This window comes from Trematomus bernacchii, unplaced genomic scaffold (genome assembly GCF_902827165.1).
Source record: "Trematomus bernacchii unplaced genomic scaffold, fTreBer1.1, whole genome shotgun sequence".
Classification (NCBI taxonomy): domain Eukaryota; kingdom Metazoa; phylum Chordata; class Actinopteri; order Perciformes; family Nototheniidae; genus Trematomus; species Trematomus bernacchii.
The window spans coordinates 134,278-151,003 of record NW_022987673.1 but is presented as its reverse complement, the minus strand read 5'-3'; the positions used below and the strand labels follow the sequence as shown (position 1 = coordinate 151,003).

Below are 16,726 nucleotides of genomic sequence, written 5' to 3'. Positions count from 1 at the left end.
TTGTACAGTTTATCAACGACAAGTTTTTCTTAATTTTTGTATTGAAGGCCTGTTGGATTTAATCAGCTCTCTTAGCACTGCCAGAAGCCCAGCCTGAAAGGTATTTTGTTGCTCCACCTCGATTCCTGGGCCTTGTGTGAATGCAGCAACCGTTCGTCGTGCATCTCCTTGGCACGCAGGTCCTCATTCTCCTTGCTGACCATGGCACGGCGGTCCATCGCCATGATGGTGTCAAGGAAGCTGTCATCGCGTGCCCACTTTCCTAAGGTGAAATATGCAAGATACAAGATCAGTTTAATCGCAACAACGAGACAACATTGTCCAAATACCAGAAGGGGAGCAGCCCATAACAGAGAGCCCCCCACGTCAGAGTCATCCCTGTGGGCGATCTCCACCTCTGAGTCTGTCTCTGCAGGCACACAACAGGAGGAACACGGGGAACACCTTTGATTTGACTATTAACATTTTAAATGGTGAAGGCACTAGCAATTGGGGGATGGAGGGCTCTCAGGACATGATAGGGAGGCGTGTTGCGCAGTGGATAAGTGCATTGGTGTTCGGATCAGGGGAGCACAGGTTCAAACCCCACTGCAGTCAGCATGTCGTTGTGTCCCTGAGACACTTCACCCCAAAGTGCTCCTGTGGGGATTGCCCACAGTATTGAGTATGTAAGCTTTGGATAAAAGCGTCTAACAAGTGACATGTAATGATTCAAAAAGCTTTTGGCGGCCATATTGAATAACAAACCAATGTGGTTTACTTGTTATCCACAGTTTAGCTGCTAAATGTTTTTTAGCAATGCTTTTCTTTGTGCTCCACATATCTAAATGTATAAAGTGTGTTTTCACCTCCGTTCCCTCCTGTTTGCTGCAGTATGGCAGCAGTGGTCAGGATGGGATCCTCTGTGATCAGATAGTAGTCCTGATGGTGTCCGCTGACCGGGCGCAGGGTGTGGAGCTGCCTACTCTCAGCGGGGGGGAACTGAACGTGGAAACTGTGTTTCTCTGAGGGATCCTCCATGTAGTCTGAGAAGCCTTCTGAGGAAACAAGGTCAAACTATTTAGGATAATACTATGACAAGGAACAATGTTTAGGCAGTAAATAGAATTTCAATTACATTTCTACTTAAATGTGCAAAAATATTAGAACATCAGTCTTTGTGGCAGGCAGGTAATCAACTGTTTAAGCTTTTACCATTAACATGTAGAATGAATGTTGCAAATTACTTGAAATTATAGCAACTACAATGTATTGTTAGAGGTAAGAATACAGAGGTAGCATTATGTCCAGCTTGCATGCTAATTGCTAATGTTATATTATCGTTTTATCCCGGAGGGGAAAACTAGTTTCTAATCCTGAGAGAAACACCTCGCCTGAAACACACGATTAGTGCCATGAGTTAGTGAAGCAAATTACAGAACATTGCACACTTATTCACAAGTCAAAACGTGTTCATAGCGGGCATGGCTGAGAATAGCTAGCTAGCTAGATGTTGTTAGCCAGCTTGGACCTAACGTTAGCAAGTTCTAGCATGGCTAGCTCGATCTACTGAGCAAATAAAAGTACATCTAAGACCAGTATTGTGCAGATTAAAACAGTGCAGTGCATGTATTTTATTTTACCTTCGTAGTCGTCACGACATGACTTTGCCAGGTCTGCTAACTTTGCTGAGCCACGGAAACTGCATTCAGTAGAAGCTTCTGCCGAAGCGAGCAAATACAATGGCCGCTTCCAAAAAAAAATTCAGAGTCAAACGGGCGTGGTTTGCATTCCGCACAGCCAATCAGACGAACGAACTACTTTCTTTTCAGTCCCTGCTCTCTAGCAGGGACTGAAAAGCGGGTCTGACGAACTAATTTGAGCTACTTTAGTTCCTGGGGCTTTTTGGTGTGAACGCAAATATATCGTAGTTCTGATGAACTATTGTGGGAAAAGTACTCCAAAGTACTCCGGTGTGAACGCACCTAATGTACTGAATTAAGGTACTGTCCCTAGGAAACACAAAACCTGGCAAATTCTCTTGCAAGGAAGCTGAATATACTGTCGGCGATTCTGAATAGCCCTGTGGACATCGAGTCCACTTGTACTTTTTGTTCTTGAATGTGAATGCAAACCAATCTTGAGATTCAGGATCAACTGGAACACTGAAAAATGCATTAGCCAAATCTATCACAGTGAACCAATCTGCATTGCCAGGTACTGAAGACAAGATTGTTGCTGGGTAAGGTACAACAGGTGCTCGAGCAAATACAGCTTCATTTACAGCATGCAAATCATGAACAGGTCGCCACGTTTCACCATCTGCCTTTTTTACTGGGAAAAGTGGAGTATTACATGGAGATGTTGGCACTGGAACAATTATTCCGTCTTTTAGGAGTTGCTCAATAATGGGAGCCATGCCTTCTTCTGCATCAGGTCTCAGAGGGTACTGCCGTTTATTAGGTCGGTAATCAGATTTAGGAACCACAACCATTGGTGTTGCATCCTTAATTAGACCCACATCATACTTATGAGTAGACCATAACTGTTCTGGAACCCTGTTCAACGCCGGGTGGTTTTTAATAGACTCAGGAGTGCTTGGGGAGTGGCAAGTCATAAGATCAAAAAGCCTGTCAACAACCTCAGATTTCCTCAACTCTAAACCATTGTCATTGCAAACAATAGTCAGGCCTAGAGCACACAGTAGATGTCTTCCTGCCAGATTTTACTGGACAACCTGGCACAATCACGAATTTGTGATGTATATTTGAAACATCAAAGTCTTTGCATTCAACTGGACATAGTTTAGTCACTCCACATTTTATAGGTGTGCCTGTAACTCCAATACAGGTCTTTATGTCCTTAGTCATCTCAAAATCCTCTGTTATTGATCTCAATGAAGATTCAGTTGCTCCTGTATCAGCCAACATCTCGTAGGTTTTGCCGTGAATTGTTATCTTGAACATTGGAAGTTGTTCAGATTTGTAGTGAAGAGAAAGGTAGAACTGATTAGTTATTTCAGAAACATTTGTCTGGGGACTTTTACTATCTTCCTGTAGAATGGCAGTTGAATCTGAGGCTTGCTCAGGAAGTCATGATCTTTGAAATGGGCAGTTCTTGTTGGCAAATGGTCTATTCACTGACACTCCAAATGGTGGGTATGATTTTCCTTGATCATTATCCCATTCCTGTGGTAGTATTTCAGTATACCCAATGACCTTTTTGATGACACCTGCGACAGGTACCTCTGTCTCCAAAGAAAGGTTTCCTTTCTGGTCCCCTCCCTCTGTTTTCACCTCTTCCTGTTGAACCATCTGAAGTTTCTCAATGTTGGTCTTCTTTGCATTGTGATTATTATCATCCTGAACAATAGTTTCAGCATGTGTGCAGTATTTTATTTACAATAAAGCAGTTTCTCAACCGTGACTCGGCACATCAGTAGTACTATTTTTTTATTTTATTTAACCTTTATTTAACCAGATAAAAAACATTGAGATAAAATCTCATTTTCAATGCTGACCTGGCCAAGAAGGCAGCAACGTTACACATAACACAAACATATAAAATACAGAGAACATAAAGAAAACAAAAGACGAAAAAGCAGTCACTACATTGTGCACATTAGGACAATAAAAAAAGTACACTACTTGTTACTGCAAGAGCAGCTGGTGGTGAGGACTTCAGACAACTTCAATTTAAAACATGAAATAGAGACAAGTGCCCTCAGTTTAAGGCGTGATTGAAGGTCATTCCAAGACCAAGGACCATAATAAGAAAGACTCCTTTTTCCAGCCTCAGTCCGTACAGTAGGAACCTGGACCCGTATCCGGGCACTGGATCTGAGTTTGTAAGAGTCACAAACTGGAGCAAATCTGACACATATGTAGAGTGGAAGCTTACCTAAAATGGCTTTATACATTAATAAAAACCAGTGCTGCATCCTACGCATAGTAAGTGAGGACCATCCAGTTAGGCTATACAATGTGCAATGATGAGTCCTATAGGGTGCATTTGATATATAACGCAGTGCAGCATGGTAAAGTGGGTCAAGTTTGGCCAAAACAGTGGGACAGGCAAATCTATAAATGGTATCACCGTAGTCCAGCTGGGACAGGAATAAGCCAGAGACCAACCTTTTACGGGATGAAGTTGAAAAACAACATTTAAATCTGAAAAGGAAGCCAAGAGTGAATTTCAATTTCTTTGTTAAAACTTCAATATGGTGTTTAAAGTTCAGATTACTGTCCAACCAAAAGCCCAGATATTTGTAGGTATCAACAAATTCAACAGAAACGCCATCAAGGGTGTCAATGGAGACTAGTTACCAAAAAAAAGCAAAATCTTTAATACTAAGAACTAATCAAATAAAAGTAAAGAGAAGACAACGCTAAGGTGATAAGGATTTGAGAGAATACAAAAGGGGGGTTACAGAGATAGGTGGGGGGATTGGTATTGCCCAGGTAATAAACCTTCTGGCTGACTTGTCCTCAGTGGCGGTTCTAGACCAATTTGACTGGGGGGGGCCAGGTAGGGGCCAGTTATTTTCTGAGAGGGGCACAATAAATGCAGGACGAAAAAGACAAAGACAATATGAAGAAATTGCGCATAAGAAGACAATGCAATACAGTTAATGGTACACATATTTATTTCAGATAGTTATAGTTACAGTTTTTACGCTCTAATGGGTCCGACTAGAATGACAAATAACGTTAGTTCAAATATCTAACTCTCCCATATTTGAACTTTGCAATGTTTAAGCTGTTGAAAAAGATTAACACCTAACTATTAGGGCTGTACCCGAATATCTGAATATTCGGTCGTTGGCCTACTATGCGGTTTTCAATTTCATTATTCGGATATTCGTTTTTTTTTTATGTATGCTATCAATAAAGGCAAATTACCACATTCTTATACTATATTTATACTGTTTAATTGCACTGTTAAAATGCGGAAATATATACAATCTCATCACTCAATCTCTCAATCTTTCACTCACAGCGTCACGAACGCGAACGTCACGCTTCACTTCGCTTCACACATATCTGATTATTCGCTGCTGATTACTGCCCACCCCCCCCCTCGCGCCGGATATCCGAATATTCGCTGCTGATTACTACTGAATATCCGGAGCGCGAAAAATTGTATTCGGGACAGCCCTACTACCTATACTGTACACTATCATTAATCTCACATATGTCCTCATAATGTTATTCTTAATTGATTGTAATTCAGGTCTCTCAACATATGTTGTTTTAAATTGATCTAAATGTCCTGTTACTGAAGGTTGCTGAAAAACACAGCTGTGCTGTGCACATCACAAACTCCTCCGAGTGTGAGCTGGAACTGTTTAAAGGTTACAGTGTGCACTGTGAACCTGAGGGCTTCTTCATTCAGCCTGAGGTGAGTCACTGATACTCCTCTGATGAAACACAATGATCATTAACACACATTTATCTGCATGTGGATTCACAATCAGGAAAGAAACAGATAAACATTTAACTTCTGCTTCTGGTTTTCAGAGTAAAATATTTGAATCCAGGTTTGGACCAAATTACCCTCCGACATTTCAAGTTTCCCTGACGACGAGCACAGAGAGAGTGGTTTTGAAGGTCAAGGACCAAGGTGGAAACGTAGTCTGGAGTTATCGCGTGTCACTGGAAGGTAAAGACTCCACCTGAGCTCAGACCCAGTGATAGACTGATAACTCTAAAGCTCCATCTCATAGCATTCTCTATTAAGGCTCCATGGTAGCGCATCATTACGACATTAAACACACAACCTGTAATGTTCTAAAACTATAATAAAAACTAGTGTGGTGGTGAAACAGCGTGGCATCATGGGAGTTGTAGTATTCATCTTCTCATGGTTAAGTGGATATGCCTCCATTACAAGAGACCGTGATGAACGTACTGTTACCTTGATTAAAATGACACATCTCTCTGAACCATTTGAGATAATGTACGTACACAACTCAACAAAACATGAATAACATAGGTGTATTAGTTTTTAGACATTTTAATGAGGAAATGTTACATATTATAACTTCAAGTGAACATAAATCCACCTCTGGGAATGCTGAGTTACTTTAATTTGTAAGAGATCTGTTTAATGTGATTGTTTGTTATTCAACAAAAGTATTTTCCCTGTTTATCTTCCAGTTCCAAGGCGGCAATTATCCCAGATAAATGTCCCAGCAGAGGGCAGAGTCCCAGCAGACCAGTGGCTGTTCTCAGTTCGGACAGAGTTCATTCAAAGAGTGTCTCAAACTCAGCTGAACGTCCTTCTGGATAAACTCTTTGGGTCTGGAGTGATCAGTGAATCTGAAATGACGTCAGCCAGAGCCAAACCCAAAAATGACGGAGCACGAGAGGTGGTGGACGCGGTGCGAAATAAAGGAGCTGCAGCCTGCAGGGTTCTGATCAATGCTCTCCGTGAGCTGGACCCGTATCTTTACAGATACCTCGACTCGAATCTGAAGCAAAACCTTGTGGAGTGTGTGTGACAGTTGAAGTCTAGTCCACTGTTTTGTTATCTGTAACTATTTCCCCTTGTCCTTGAAGGTAACACAGATTCTGAGCGAAGGCTACTTTCCTTCTCTCGTTTCTCCTTTTCTCCGCCGGAAGCGGGGGGGCCAGGGGGCCATTGGCCCCCCCACTTTACAGCCCTGCCCCACATTTTCGCAGCAGCGGATGCCGCGGAACACTGTACACATCCCGTTTCAATAATTCCCCTCTACTCTAAAGTCGCATCTAAAAAGAACGCCATCTGATCTAGCTGTGTATTTTTTGTTATTTTTGATTGTTATATTAAATCTCATTAGCTACAGGCATTTTTGAAGCTTGTAAAGGGAAGATGACAGCTCTCACTCGCCACTCTGCTGTTCCACAGCGCCGCTTCCCCTCCCTCATTTTGATGTAATGAATGTAAGGCGTATAGTAATCATAGATAACACGGCAGGGTCCGTTACAGTTTGTTTTCATCTGATTTCAAATAAACAAAGTCTTGGCTTTCAGAATATTAAATTTGTTTCGTCAAATTCAGATGATAAATACAACTTTGAAGCTTGTGGCGGCATAATTACAAGTGGAGAACTTAACGTCACAGCAGGCATAACAACAGCCGGTGTTTCTCATGAGGGTTTTCCCCGGGAAACAAATGCAAAAATACACACACACACACACACACGTATTCATACACACACACACTCGCGGGCTTCCCCCAGACCAGTAATCCAAAAGAAAATATCTTCCCTCCGGACTATTTTGATCATTTGCTCCGCTTCCAGAGAAGAGGAAACTTTAAAGGCCTTTTTCTCAAAATGATGACTCAGTGATAGTCATTATATAATGTGACATATTTTGCTGAATATTTGGAGTACAAAAACAATCCTGATATCATTAGAAAGCTAGGAATCTCCTCTTTCCAACAGTGTATACAACTCAAAATGTGTCTTCGGGTCAATGCGACTGATTTCGATAGAGCAGGTCACTTTGCATTAGGTCAAATAAAGCAGGCAGACATAACAGGAAGAATATGTACATTTTAATCCAATCAAATAGGACATTTTCACACCATTCAAATGTATCCATTGTAAGAGTCGGTAGGAGCTGATAATTTATTCCGGCAAATTACTCAGACCTACTAATTAACCTAACCGAAGTTATTGAGTCTATGTAAGTTTGCTGCTTGGCTCAGATCCACCAACGTCAGCAAGATCTCACCTCTATTAACTCCTGAAGAACCAGGTTCAATGAACTGCTGTTTCAATTCAGACGACCCCCTAAATCTGTTTAAGCGATCCCGAAGGATTTTGATATCAGTAAATGAGGTGTGGCCCTACCTAAGTGTGAGTGTGGCAGTGTGCAATCTTACCTTTGAAGCAGGAGAGGAGAGCACAGACGTCTTTTAAGTTGTCCCAATCAAAAAGGTGGGATCAGTTTATTTAAAGAAAAATAGGTCCAAACTTATACAGGGTTTTTACCTTCTCTCGTTACAACATTATAATCATACTAAACCTATCATGCTGTGATCATGTTCTAATATGAAACTTTAATTCACAGTTTTACATTTATTACCATAATTTGTAACTTCAACTGCCCAATTCAGTTGTGAAATTTAAAATCTCCCGATAGAATTTAGAGGCATTTCCTCATAAAAGACCAGTGATAATAAAAAGCACATTCAAACTTTCATTCACCAAATCAATTCACATCAATTCCATACCTTTTTTCCGACACAGATGGCGGGTACTAACATTCACAAACACATACCTTTATCCCGCATGTATTCGGAGGAAGATCCTCACAGGTGGCGGTTACTAATACTCACAAACACACTACAATTCATTCCACTCATTCAACCCAGAAATTGGGGTGGCTCCGGCCTATATAGCCGAACTCCTCCATCGCTACACCCCAGCCAGAGCTTTAAGGTCTGCTGACCAGCTGCTGCTGGTAGTGCCCAAGACCAGGCTTAAAACCCGAGGGCACCGAGCCTTCGCAGCAGCTGGCCCTAGGCTCTGGAACACTCTGCCCCTCCATGTGAGGTCGGCCCAGACCCTAGGGGTTTTTAAGTCTACACTAAAAACACACTTCTTCTCTCTGGCCTTCTAGTCAGAGCGGAGCACGACTCCTGACTATTCCTTGTGTTTTTTTTTTATATATCTGTTGTAATTTATTGTCTTTTATTGTGATTGTAGTAATGTGTTTTTATTACATGTACAGCACTTTGGCTCGACCAAAAATCGCTTTTAAATGTGCTTTATAAATAAAACTTGATTTGATTTGATTTGAAATTCACTCCACTTTCAACAAAGAAATTCGAGAGATATTTACCAAGTTTGAGAGAACCTTACCGAGAGTAAAAACCCAGCTCTCCGGGAGAGAGTGTTACCGAGAGAGAGTATACCAGGGGATCCACCCCCCTCTCTCTCGCTCTCTCCAAAAAGAAAGTTCCTCCCCATCTGTCAGTGTCTTTATGCTCAGAAACAGGATAGAAAAACCTAAAGACACCTCCTCCATACCCATATTTGTGGAAACTGGGCATGGCCTCTGATGTACAGAACTGGACTTGACCAGACATATTCTATGACTTTGGCATAAGACACACCTTCCCAGGCTTATGTAAAAAGTTCATGACCCCTCCTCTGCAGGACTTGCAAAATATTATTCTCGGCTATGACATAACCACCTTTTTGGGGCCTCAGTCTATCTCCAAAAAGTCAGGAGCCCCCCTCCCTGTGTACTGCTGTGAGGGAAGAGGGAAGAAACTGTCTCCCCTATCAAATCAAATCAAATCAAAGTTTATTTATAAAGCACATTTAAAAGCGATTTTTGGTCGGGCCAAAGTGCTGTACATGTAATAAATACTACAATCACATAAAAACACATTACCACAATCACAATAAAAGACAATAAATTACAACAGATATATAAAAAAAACACAGGGAAAAGTCAGGAGTCGTGCTCCGCTCTGACTAAAAGGCCAGGGAGAAGAAGTGTGTTTTAAGAGTAGATCAGTAGCTATCAGTGACAGCCATAAACCATTATAGGCCTTACTCTCAACTTAAAGTGGACCTATCATGCTATATGTAAATGATATATTGTAGGGCCATACCTATATAAGGTATATTTATTAGGGCTGTCAAGTTAACGCGTTAATAATGCGTTAACGCAAAAAAAAATTAACGCCACTAATTATTTTAACGCGATTAACGCATGTGTATTTTTTGTCCTCGGCCGCCGTAGTTTCAGAGCGCATCGAGTGTAAAATACCATCTACAAGCTGATGCTGACAGCCCCGTTCCTGCCGCCCCACATTCCCCTGATAGGTGGAGAGTTGGCCCAATAGCGGTAGCGCCACTGTCCTGTCGTCAGGACAGTGTTCAAATCTGGATCAGTTTTTATCAGATCCGTTGCAGCCCCTTTTTTAGAGATTTGGGTATGGAGGAAAATAGAGAGGGTTGTGTTTTCTGACACTTGGTGAGTTCCCTGGAACACCGGGGACACATATTCATGTATACAAGACGTACAAAAGTGCATTTTGCATGATAGGTCCCCTTTAACAAACCACTTTGTTTATCAAAAACCATCAAGAAGCATTTTCATTGTGGGTTATACAAGAATATGATTGATTATATTTGATTATAATTAACTTTCGTTTTAATTATTCAACCTGATATGCAACCAATAAAATAAAAAAGCTTAGATTTGTTTATTTGTTACGTTGTTTACGTTATTTGTTACGTTGTTCTGTATGTGTCAGCTAACCTAGATAGATAAACTTGCAAACATGTCAGAAGAACCAGCGCATAAGAAAACAAATTCAGTCAAACTAAACTGAAATTCAACAACTTGAATCTCACATCCCTGACATCCACAACTCCGGAGCCTGGCCCTTCAACCCAGTGGCGTTTCTATGTGTACAAAACTGGGGGGGCAGAGAGAGGTGGGGGGAGAGAGAGAGAGGGGGGGGGGGGGGGACAGAGAGAGGGGGGAGGAGAGAGAGAGAGAGAGAGAGGGGGGAGAGAGAGAGGGGGGGGACAGAGAGAGGTGGGGCAGAGAGAGAGAGGGGGAGAGAGAGAGAGGGGGGGGGGGAGTGTCAAATTACATACTGAAGACCACACGGAGCAACACTGTCAGCGCATACATTTACGTACACTGTGTACGTAAATGTACGGTACACAGCGTGGGGATGTCATATTGTAATGCAGCTTAATACATAAGTAAAGGGCACCATCACAAAGCAATTCTTAACAACAACAACAACCACCATAATGCTTTAGCATTAAAACACCATAGACTGTAAATATAAGGAAAACACAGACACTCATCACCGAGGTCACAATATCAATCGATCCAGCAGAGGCAAAACACAGAAGATCAACAAAATATATGACATAAATGAACTTACCAAAGCTGAAGGCTCACTTGAAAAGAAAAGCGGCACGGCGGTCCTTCCTCTGACAGAATGTTTCTATCACTTTGGGGATGAAGTCCTGTAGTTGCTGGATCAACTGGCTTTCAATTGAAAGCATGGCCAATGCGTTAAGTCGCAGCTGTCCCATGGTGTTGCGAGTGAAAGTCTTTATCCTTTTGAGGGTGGAAAAGTTCCTCTCTGACTCGGATGTCGTCATCGGAGTTGTTACTATTATTTTGACCAAAATAACAGTCTCAGCAAACCTATCCTCCAAGTTGTTCTCGTGAATGGATTTCAACAGAGACAGGGCAGTGTTTCCAGTGTGAAGTTCACTGTGGCGGTAGAGCGTGGTCAGCTCAGACTTCAACTTCTCCTTGTTTCCCAAAGCAGGCCACAATTTCACTGCGCAGTCAAGCTCAGGTGTAGGAAATGACAGGACATGCTGTGGGAAGAATGAGCTGTCAACGAGCTTTGCAGCGATCAAATGGTCACTCTGTGAGAACCTCTGTTCCACCTGTGAGATGACTATGTCACATGCCTCCTTCATTACCGGCGCTGTGCTGCTGACTCATCGGCCTGGCTCGTCTGTTCCATCATGAGTGGTGGCGGCCAATGCATGAGTTTGCTGCCTCATTTTCTGGACATTTTCCTTGAAGCGGCAGAGCGCGCTGTTGATCCCAGGTGCATCGATGCTTCGTTTTTGCAGAGTTTTGTATAAAACATCCACTTCTGGCATAAGCAACGAAAAAACCTCCAGGAGCTGCATAAATGCTCGGTCCCGCAGTTTCTTTGACAGGCCGTATGCCTCACTTATGGTGACCGCATCCCATCCTGGTTGTGTGCGTATATGCTCCATACACTGAAGAAGTGCTTCTCGGGTCTCCCAAACCGCGTTCACAGTTCTGCTTTTAAAGTTCCATCTCACAGCCGGTGGCCGTGGTATGCGTCTCTGTGTTGCCTCTGCAAGAGCTGCAACACGTTTTGGAGCACCGGAGAAAAAAGTGGAAAAAGCAGTTAGATCTGCAAAAAACACCTTCAGGATGCTCATCCTTGCTGAACACAGTTGCTGCAGGGTCAGGTTCAGTTGGTGGGCGTAGCAGTGAACAAACTGAGCGTTTGGGTACGTCTCCTTCATGACCGTCTGTACCCCGCGCACGTTACCGCTCATGACGGCCGCCCCGTCATAGGTCTGAGCGATTAGCTTTTCTTTCAGCTTCAGGGGTTCAAGAACAGCCTTGATGCTGTTAGAGAGACCTACACCAGTTTTGTCCTTTACTTCCACAAACTCCAAAAAACGCTCTGTAACTGTGAGGTCAGGCATAATGTATCGCAGCACAATCACCATTTGCGATTTACATGAGACATCGGTTGTCTCGTCGGCCTGAACGGCAACAAATGATGTGTTGTCCACTTGCTTGGATATTTCCTCCCTGTACACATCATACATGCAGTCCAAGAGTTCATTCTGTATGGTGCTTGATGTCCCTTTGAAAACGGGCTGAGCTTCGTAGTGCCGTCGAAGCCTGGAATCGCCCTCACACATTGTCTCGAAAATTGACCTGAATATCCCTGGATTCAGAGAGTCCGCCGACTCGTCGTGGCCCCGCAGTGCTGTCTCACATTTCCCACACAGTTTAATACAGGTGATGATCCGACCCAACACGTACCTGTTTTCTTCCACCGTCCTATTATGATCATCAATGCCGCGTCTGTAGGCGCTGTCAATCTGAGCTGCAACATTCACCCTTCCCAGTAATCCCAATTTTACGGCATTTTCCAAGTGACTGTTGCTGCTCTCATGCTTCATTGTCCTCTCCGAAAGATGCTTTAAGTCCTTGTAACCTGTCCTCGACCAAGTACCTTGATCTTCACCAAAAAGCAGGCAAGGAAAGCAAAAGAGGGAATTCTTCTGGATGCTCGCCGTTAGCCATTTCTTTTTAGCAAACCACTCAGCATTAAACCCGCGGTTCACTTTGCCCGCAGTCTGGACCATTTGGAAATCCGGTGGATGGTGGGCACCGAGGCGCTTTACCTCCAGTTTCTCTCCGAGACTAAGTGTCTCAAATGTGTGCTCCAGTAAATGGTCAACTTCATTCATTTTCTTTCCGTGTTTTACTTCTTTTAATCGCTGGTGATGTTAGCTATATGCTGCTCTCTCGTCTCCTCTTCACACTACACGTGACGTTTCGCAGCACTGCACACGTGACATATTTACAGCCAATCAGTTCTGAATTATGTGAGATGACGTATGGTGGGGATGGCAGCTCTGTGCCCCTCTGGTCTTTTTTTTTTTTGCCACACACATTACATTGAAAAATACTCTGAGCATGCGCAGTGTAGTTTTTACAGTCACCGTTCACTTTGATGGTGAGAGGGTGGGGCATGATCAGGTTTTGTCCCACATGGCTCAAACGGCACTGTAGACACTAATTAGAAGAACACAGACTAAAACAGCAATGTACAGACGAATCAGATGATTAAACATGACCTTAAAATATATTTTATATATTATTTTATTTCTTTTTTTGCATCTTTTTGCATTTTTTGTAATAATTATGTGTAATACTTTCTGCTGACACTAGGTGGGGCTGTGCCCCACCTGCCCCTAATGACCAGTCGCCACTGCTTCAACCATAGAACCAGCGCAGCCAGATGAACCCAAAAGCAGCAGCTCTGCGGCCGCAGAGACTGTAAAAACCGTCGGCATCGTTGAACCGAAACAGGCTGGTTCCGCCTGCATGGAGGTTTGTTGTCGGGACATTGAGACGGGCAAATAAAAGCTTATTTGGGCAAAGAGAAAGGTACTTCAATGCAGAATGGTACAAAAACAGAGAGTGGTTAATTCTTTGCAAAACCACCAAACGAGCCTTCTGTGAAATATGCAGATTTGCTGCTGTCAAACGGCTTGTAACTTTCTCCAAATGTGGAGATGACAGCTTTGTAAATACCGGAGTTAATAACTGGAACTTTTCACAGAGAGTGTGTTCAAAAAAAGTGCGCTTACTTCGGTCAAACACCAGTCAACATTCAGCTTGTCAAACAAGAGCGTATTGAGCAGGAAAAAAGAAGCGATGGAATGATGGAGCAACTGCGCTGTCATATGTGTGGGCTGGACCTGTATAGTTTAATTTACAGGAAAGGAGTGAGCAGAGGGTAGAGTTGTCCATTCTTGTTCTGTTTTCTGTGACTATCTTCCTCCCCATGCTGAACACCCTCTCAGACTTTCAGTTGCGCGCGCTACTAAAGAGACGCGTTACCATGGAAACCAAACAATGGTGTAGCTGTCTTGAAGTCCAAGTGGAAACAGTAACATTTGGAGTGTTATGTTAGAATGAAACAGGTCGTGACTCACAAATCAGATTTAGTCAGAAATCGGGAGAAATGCGGGATAAATATGACCCGGGAGGAAATCTGGAGTCTCCCGCGAAAATCGGGAGGGTTGGCAAGCATGTCACATACACACGCACTTTTTGATCCCCCCACTTCTGAAATGAATCCGGCGCCGCTGATTTGGAGTTATGTTTGTTTTGTTTGATCAAACTTGAAGTAAGAAGATATGATTCTACACTGTATTGAAGTAAACATGTATTGTTTGAACTGTTGTATGTATAATCACTTAGAAAAAGAATGTTATTCTCACTTTTAAATTCACTGGCCCAGAGATTCTGTGTTTCAAACACCAACATTGATCCTTATCACCACTAAGAGCCAGATGCGGTCACTAAGTCGTTAAAAGACATCGTAAAATAAGTGGAGAAGAGTTCAAATGTCTGTGGGAGAATGGTTTAGGTGAAAATATTCCCTAGAAAGGAATGTAGCAGTAAGATAAGGTAAAGATAAACATTGACTTTTGACCTAGTGTGGTTTGGGGTCTCACTCTGTTCGAAACTCTGATTGACCCCGGCCAGAAGCGAATCCAGCCAGTCAGGACACTTGGGGGAGGTGGTCAGCTTAAACAGCTCCTCCCCAGGGGCTCTACTGATTCGCTTGGGAGTAAAGTGGGAAGGAAGACTCGACAAATCTCCGCCCCAAAAGTAGATAGAAATACGGATGTTTGTGTGTGTAAAAATGCTTTTGGGTTTGGTGAGTGGTTGACTCCGTTAAACTGTATCCGCATCGCACCAATGACAGAAGGCACTCTCTTCTCGTTCGATGGGTGGTTTGATCCCGATACATTTTGGCCGCATCGCATCACAGACCTAAAAGCCCGGGGTACCCGGAGTACTCTGTATAACTTGTATATGTGTTTGGTTTCCTACCAGTAAACTCAGATAATTGTTGTAACTTTTGATTCCGGTGTTTTCAATTCCTTTCTTAATTTAATAGAGATCCAGCCTCATCCAACGAACGGCGCGGAGAGAGGGGGGCTATTTAGCCACCAGAAAAGTGTTCTACTCCAACAAACTGCAAAGACCTGTAGCCTACCTGTTGGGGACTGTAAGTATAATATTCTTAGATGGTGAATTAAACCTACGTGGCAATAGTGAACAACCTTTTTTCCCAAAGTACATTGAAAACAAGTCCATGCTTTTGGAAGTCTTTTAACCTGACTGTTCTTTCACCTGCACTATTTCTATTCAAATCTATCGTGCTCTGTTTCATTGCACTATTTTTATTTTTGTGTTATTATTTATTTTTTCTCTTATGTCCTTTATATAATATGTTGCACTGTTGGAGGAGATCGGGACCTAAGATTTTCATTACCATAACTACACTGTAGCTGCTGTGCACATGATAATATAACCAGGGGTGCACATAACTGGTACGCAGGTACGCATTTCATCGTGAGTGGTGCAGGAATGTCGTATTTCTGTGTTGCTCCCTGAAGGCAGCATCTCCCTGCTCCAACGTTGACATAAACATCTTTCTCAGCTCATGAATCCATGAATTGGTCAAATAAATCTTTGTCTTATAAACATCCCAGGTCCCCTACAATCTGCACTGCTTTTTCCAATATAATAATAAATAAAAAAACGTAATTGTATTATTTTATTGAAAAACAAAAAAGGAAACCCTTACAGAGAACGGGCACCGAGATGTAATCCTGTTTACTGATGTTCTGCAAAGCTGGGCGTCATTGATCCACTTTAGCGAGGTAGTAATGGATGATTGAAATGTTAACGAGCCCCGCTTCAGTTTATCGGAGATGGAAGCATAGAGCAACACGCTCCCGACCTAAAATAACTAAAACACTGTCCGAATAACTCGATCCTACTCTTTGAGTGTACTTAAAGTGGACCTATCATGCTATATTTGAATAATATAGTGTAGGACCATACCTATATAAGACATATTTATGCACTTTTTTAGCTCTGTTTTTGCAAGGGCTGATTCTGTGAGAACAGCACCATCTACAGGCCTGGCATATGTACTACAGCGTCTCCAGCGCTTTGGAACGGCAATGGCCGTGGCTGTCTCCTCTTGATTGGTGGAGTTGGCCCAATAGCCGTAGCGCCACCGTCCTGACGTCAGGACAGTGTTCAAATCTGGATCAGTTTTTATCAGATCCGTTGCAGCCCCTTTTTTAGAGATTTGGGTATGGAGGAAAATAGAGAGGGTTGTGTTTTCTGACACTTAGTGAGTTCCCTGGAACACCGGGGACACATATTCATGTATAAAAGACGTACAAAAGTGCATTTTGCATGATAGGTCCCCTTTAAGTTACCTTGGAAATATCGGACTAACGAAAAATGCCCAAAAAAGGAAAGAAAAACCACTCCCAAAGCAAAAATCACGACGAAGAAGAAATCGATCAGCTATCTCGAGCCAGCAACAGCATGAAGGATGACACACAGCCAGATGATGCAGATCCCAGCAGGGACGCACATTT

The 16,726-nt window shown here is 42.7% G+C and overlaps 1 protein-coding gene across 1 annotated transcript in view; it reads left to right on the top strand.

The window, feature by feature from the left end:
• Positions 1–6,695, top strand: part of LOC117487502 — a 33,374-nt gene extending 26,679 nt beyond the window's left edge. The window contains exons 3-5 of the mRNA XM_034136132.1: positions 5,263–5,379; positions 5,499–5,640; positions 6,138–6,695. Coding sequence (XP_033992023.1) covers positions 5,263–5,379; positions 5,499–5,640; positions 6,138–6,481 — 603 coding nt within the window. The 3' untranslated portion in view covers positions 6,482–6,695. The remainder of the gene's footprint in view (positions 1–5,262; positions 5,380–5,498; positions 5,641–6,137) is intronic.
• Positions 6,696–16,726: the final 10,031 nt, after the last annotated feature.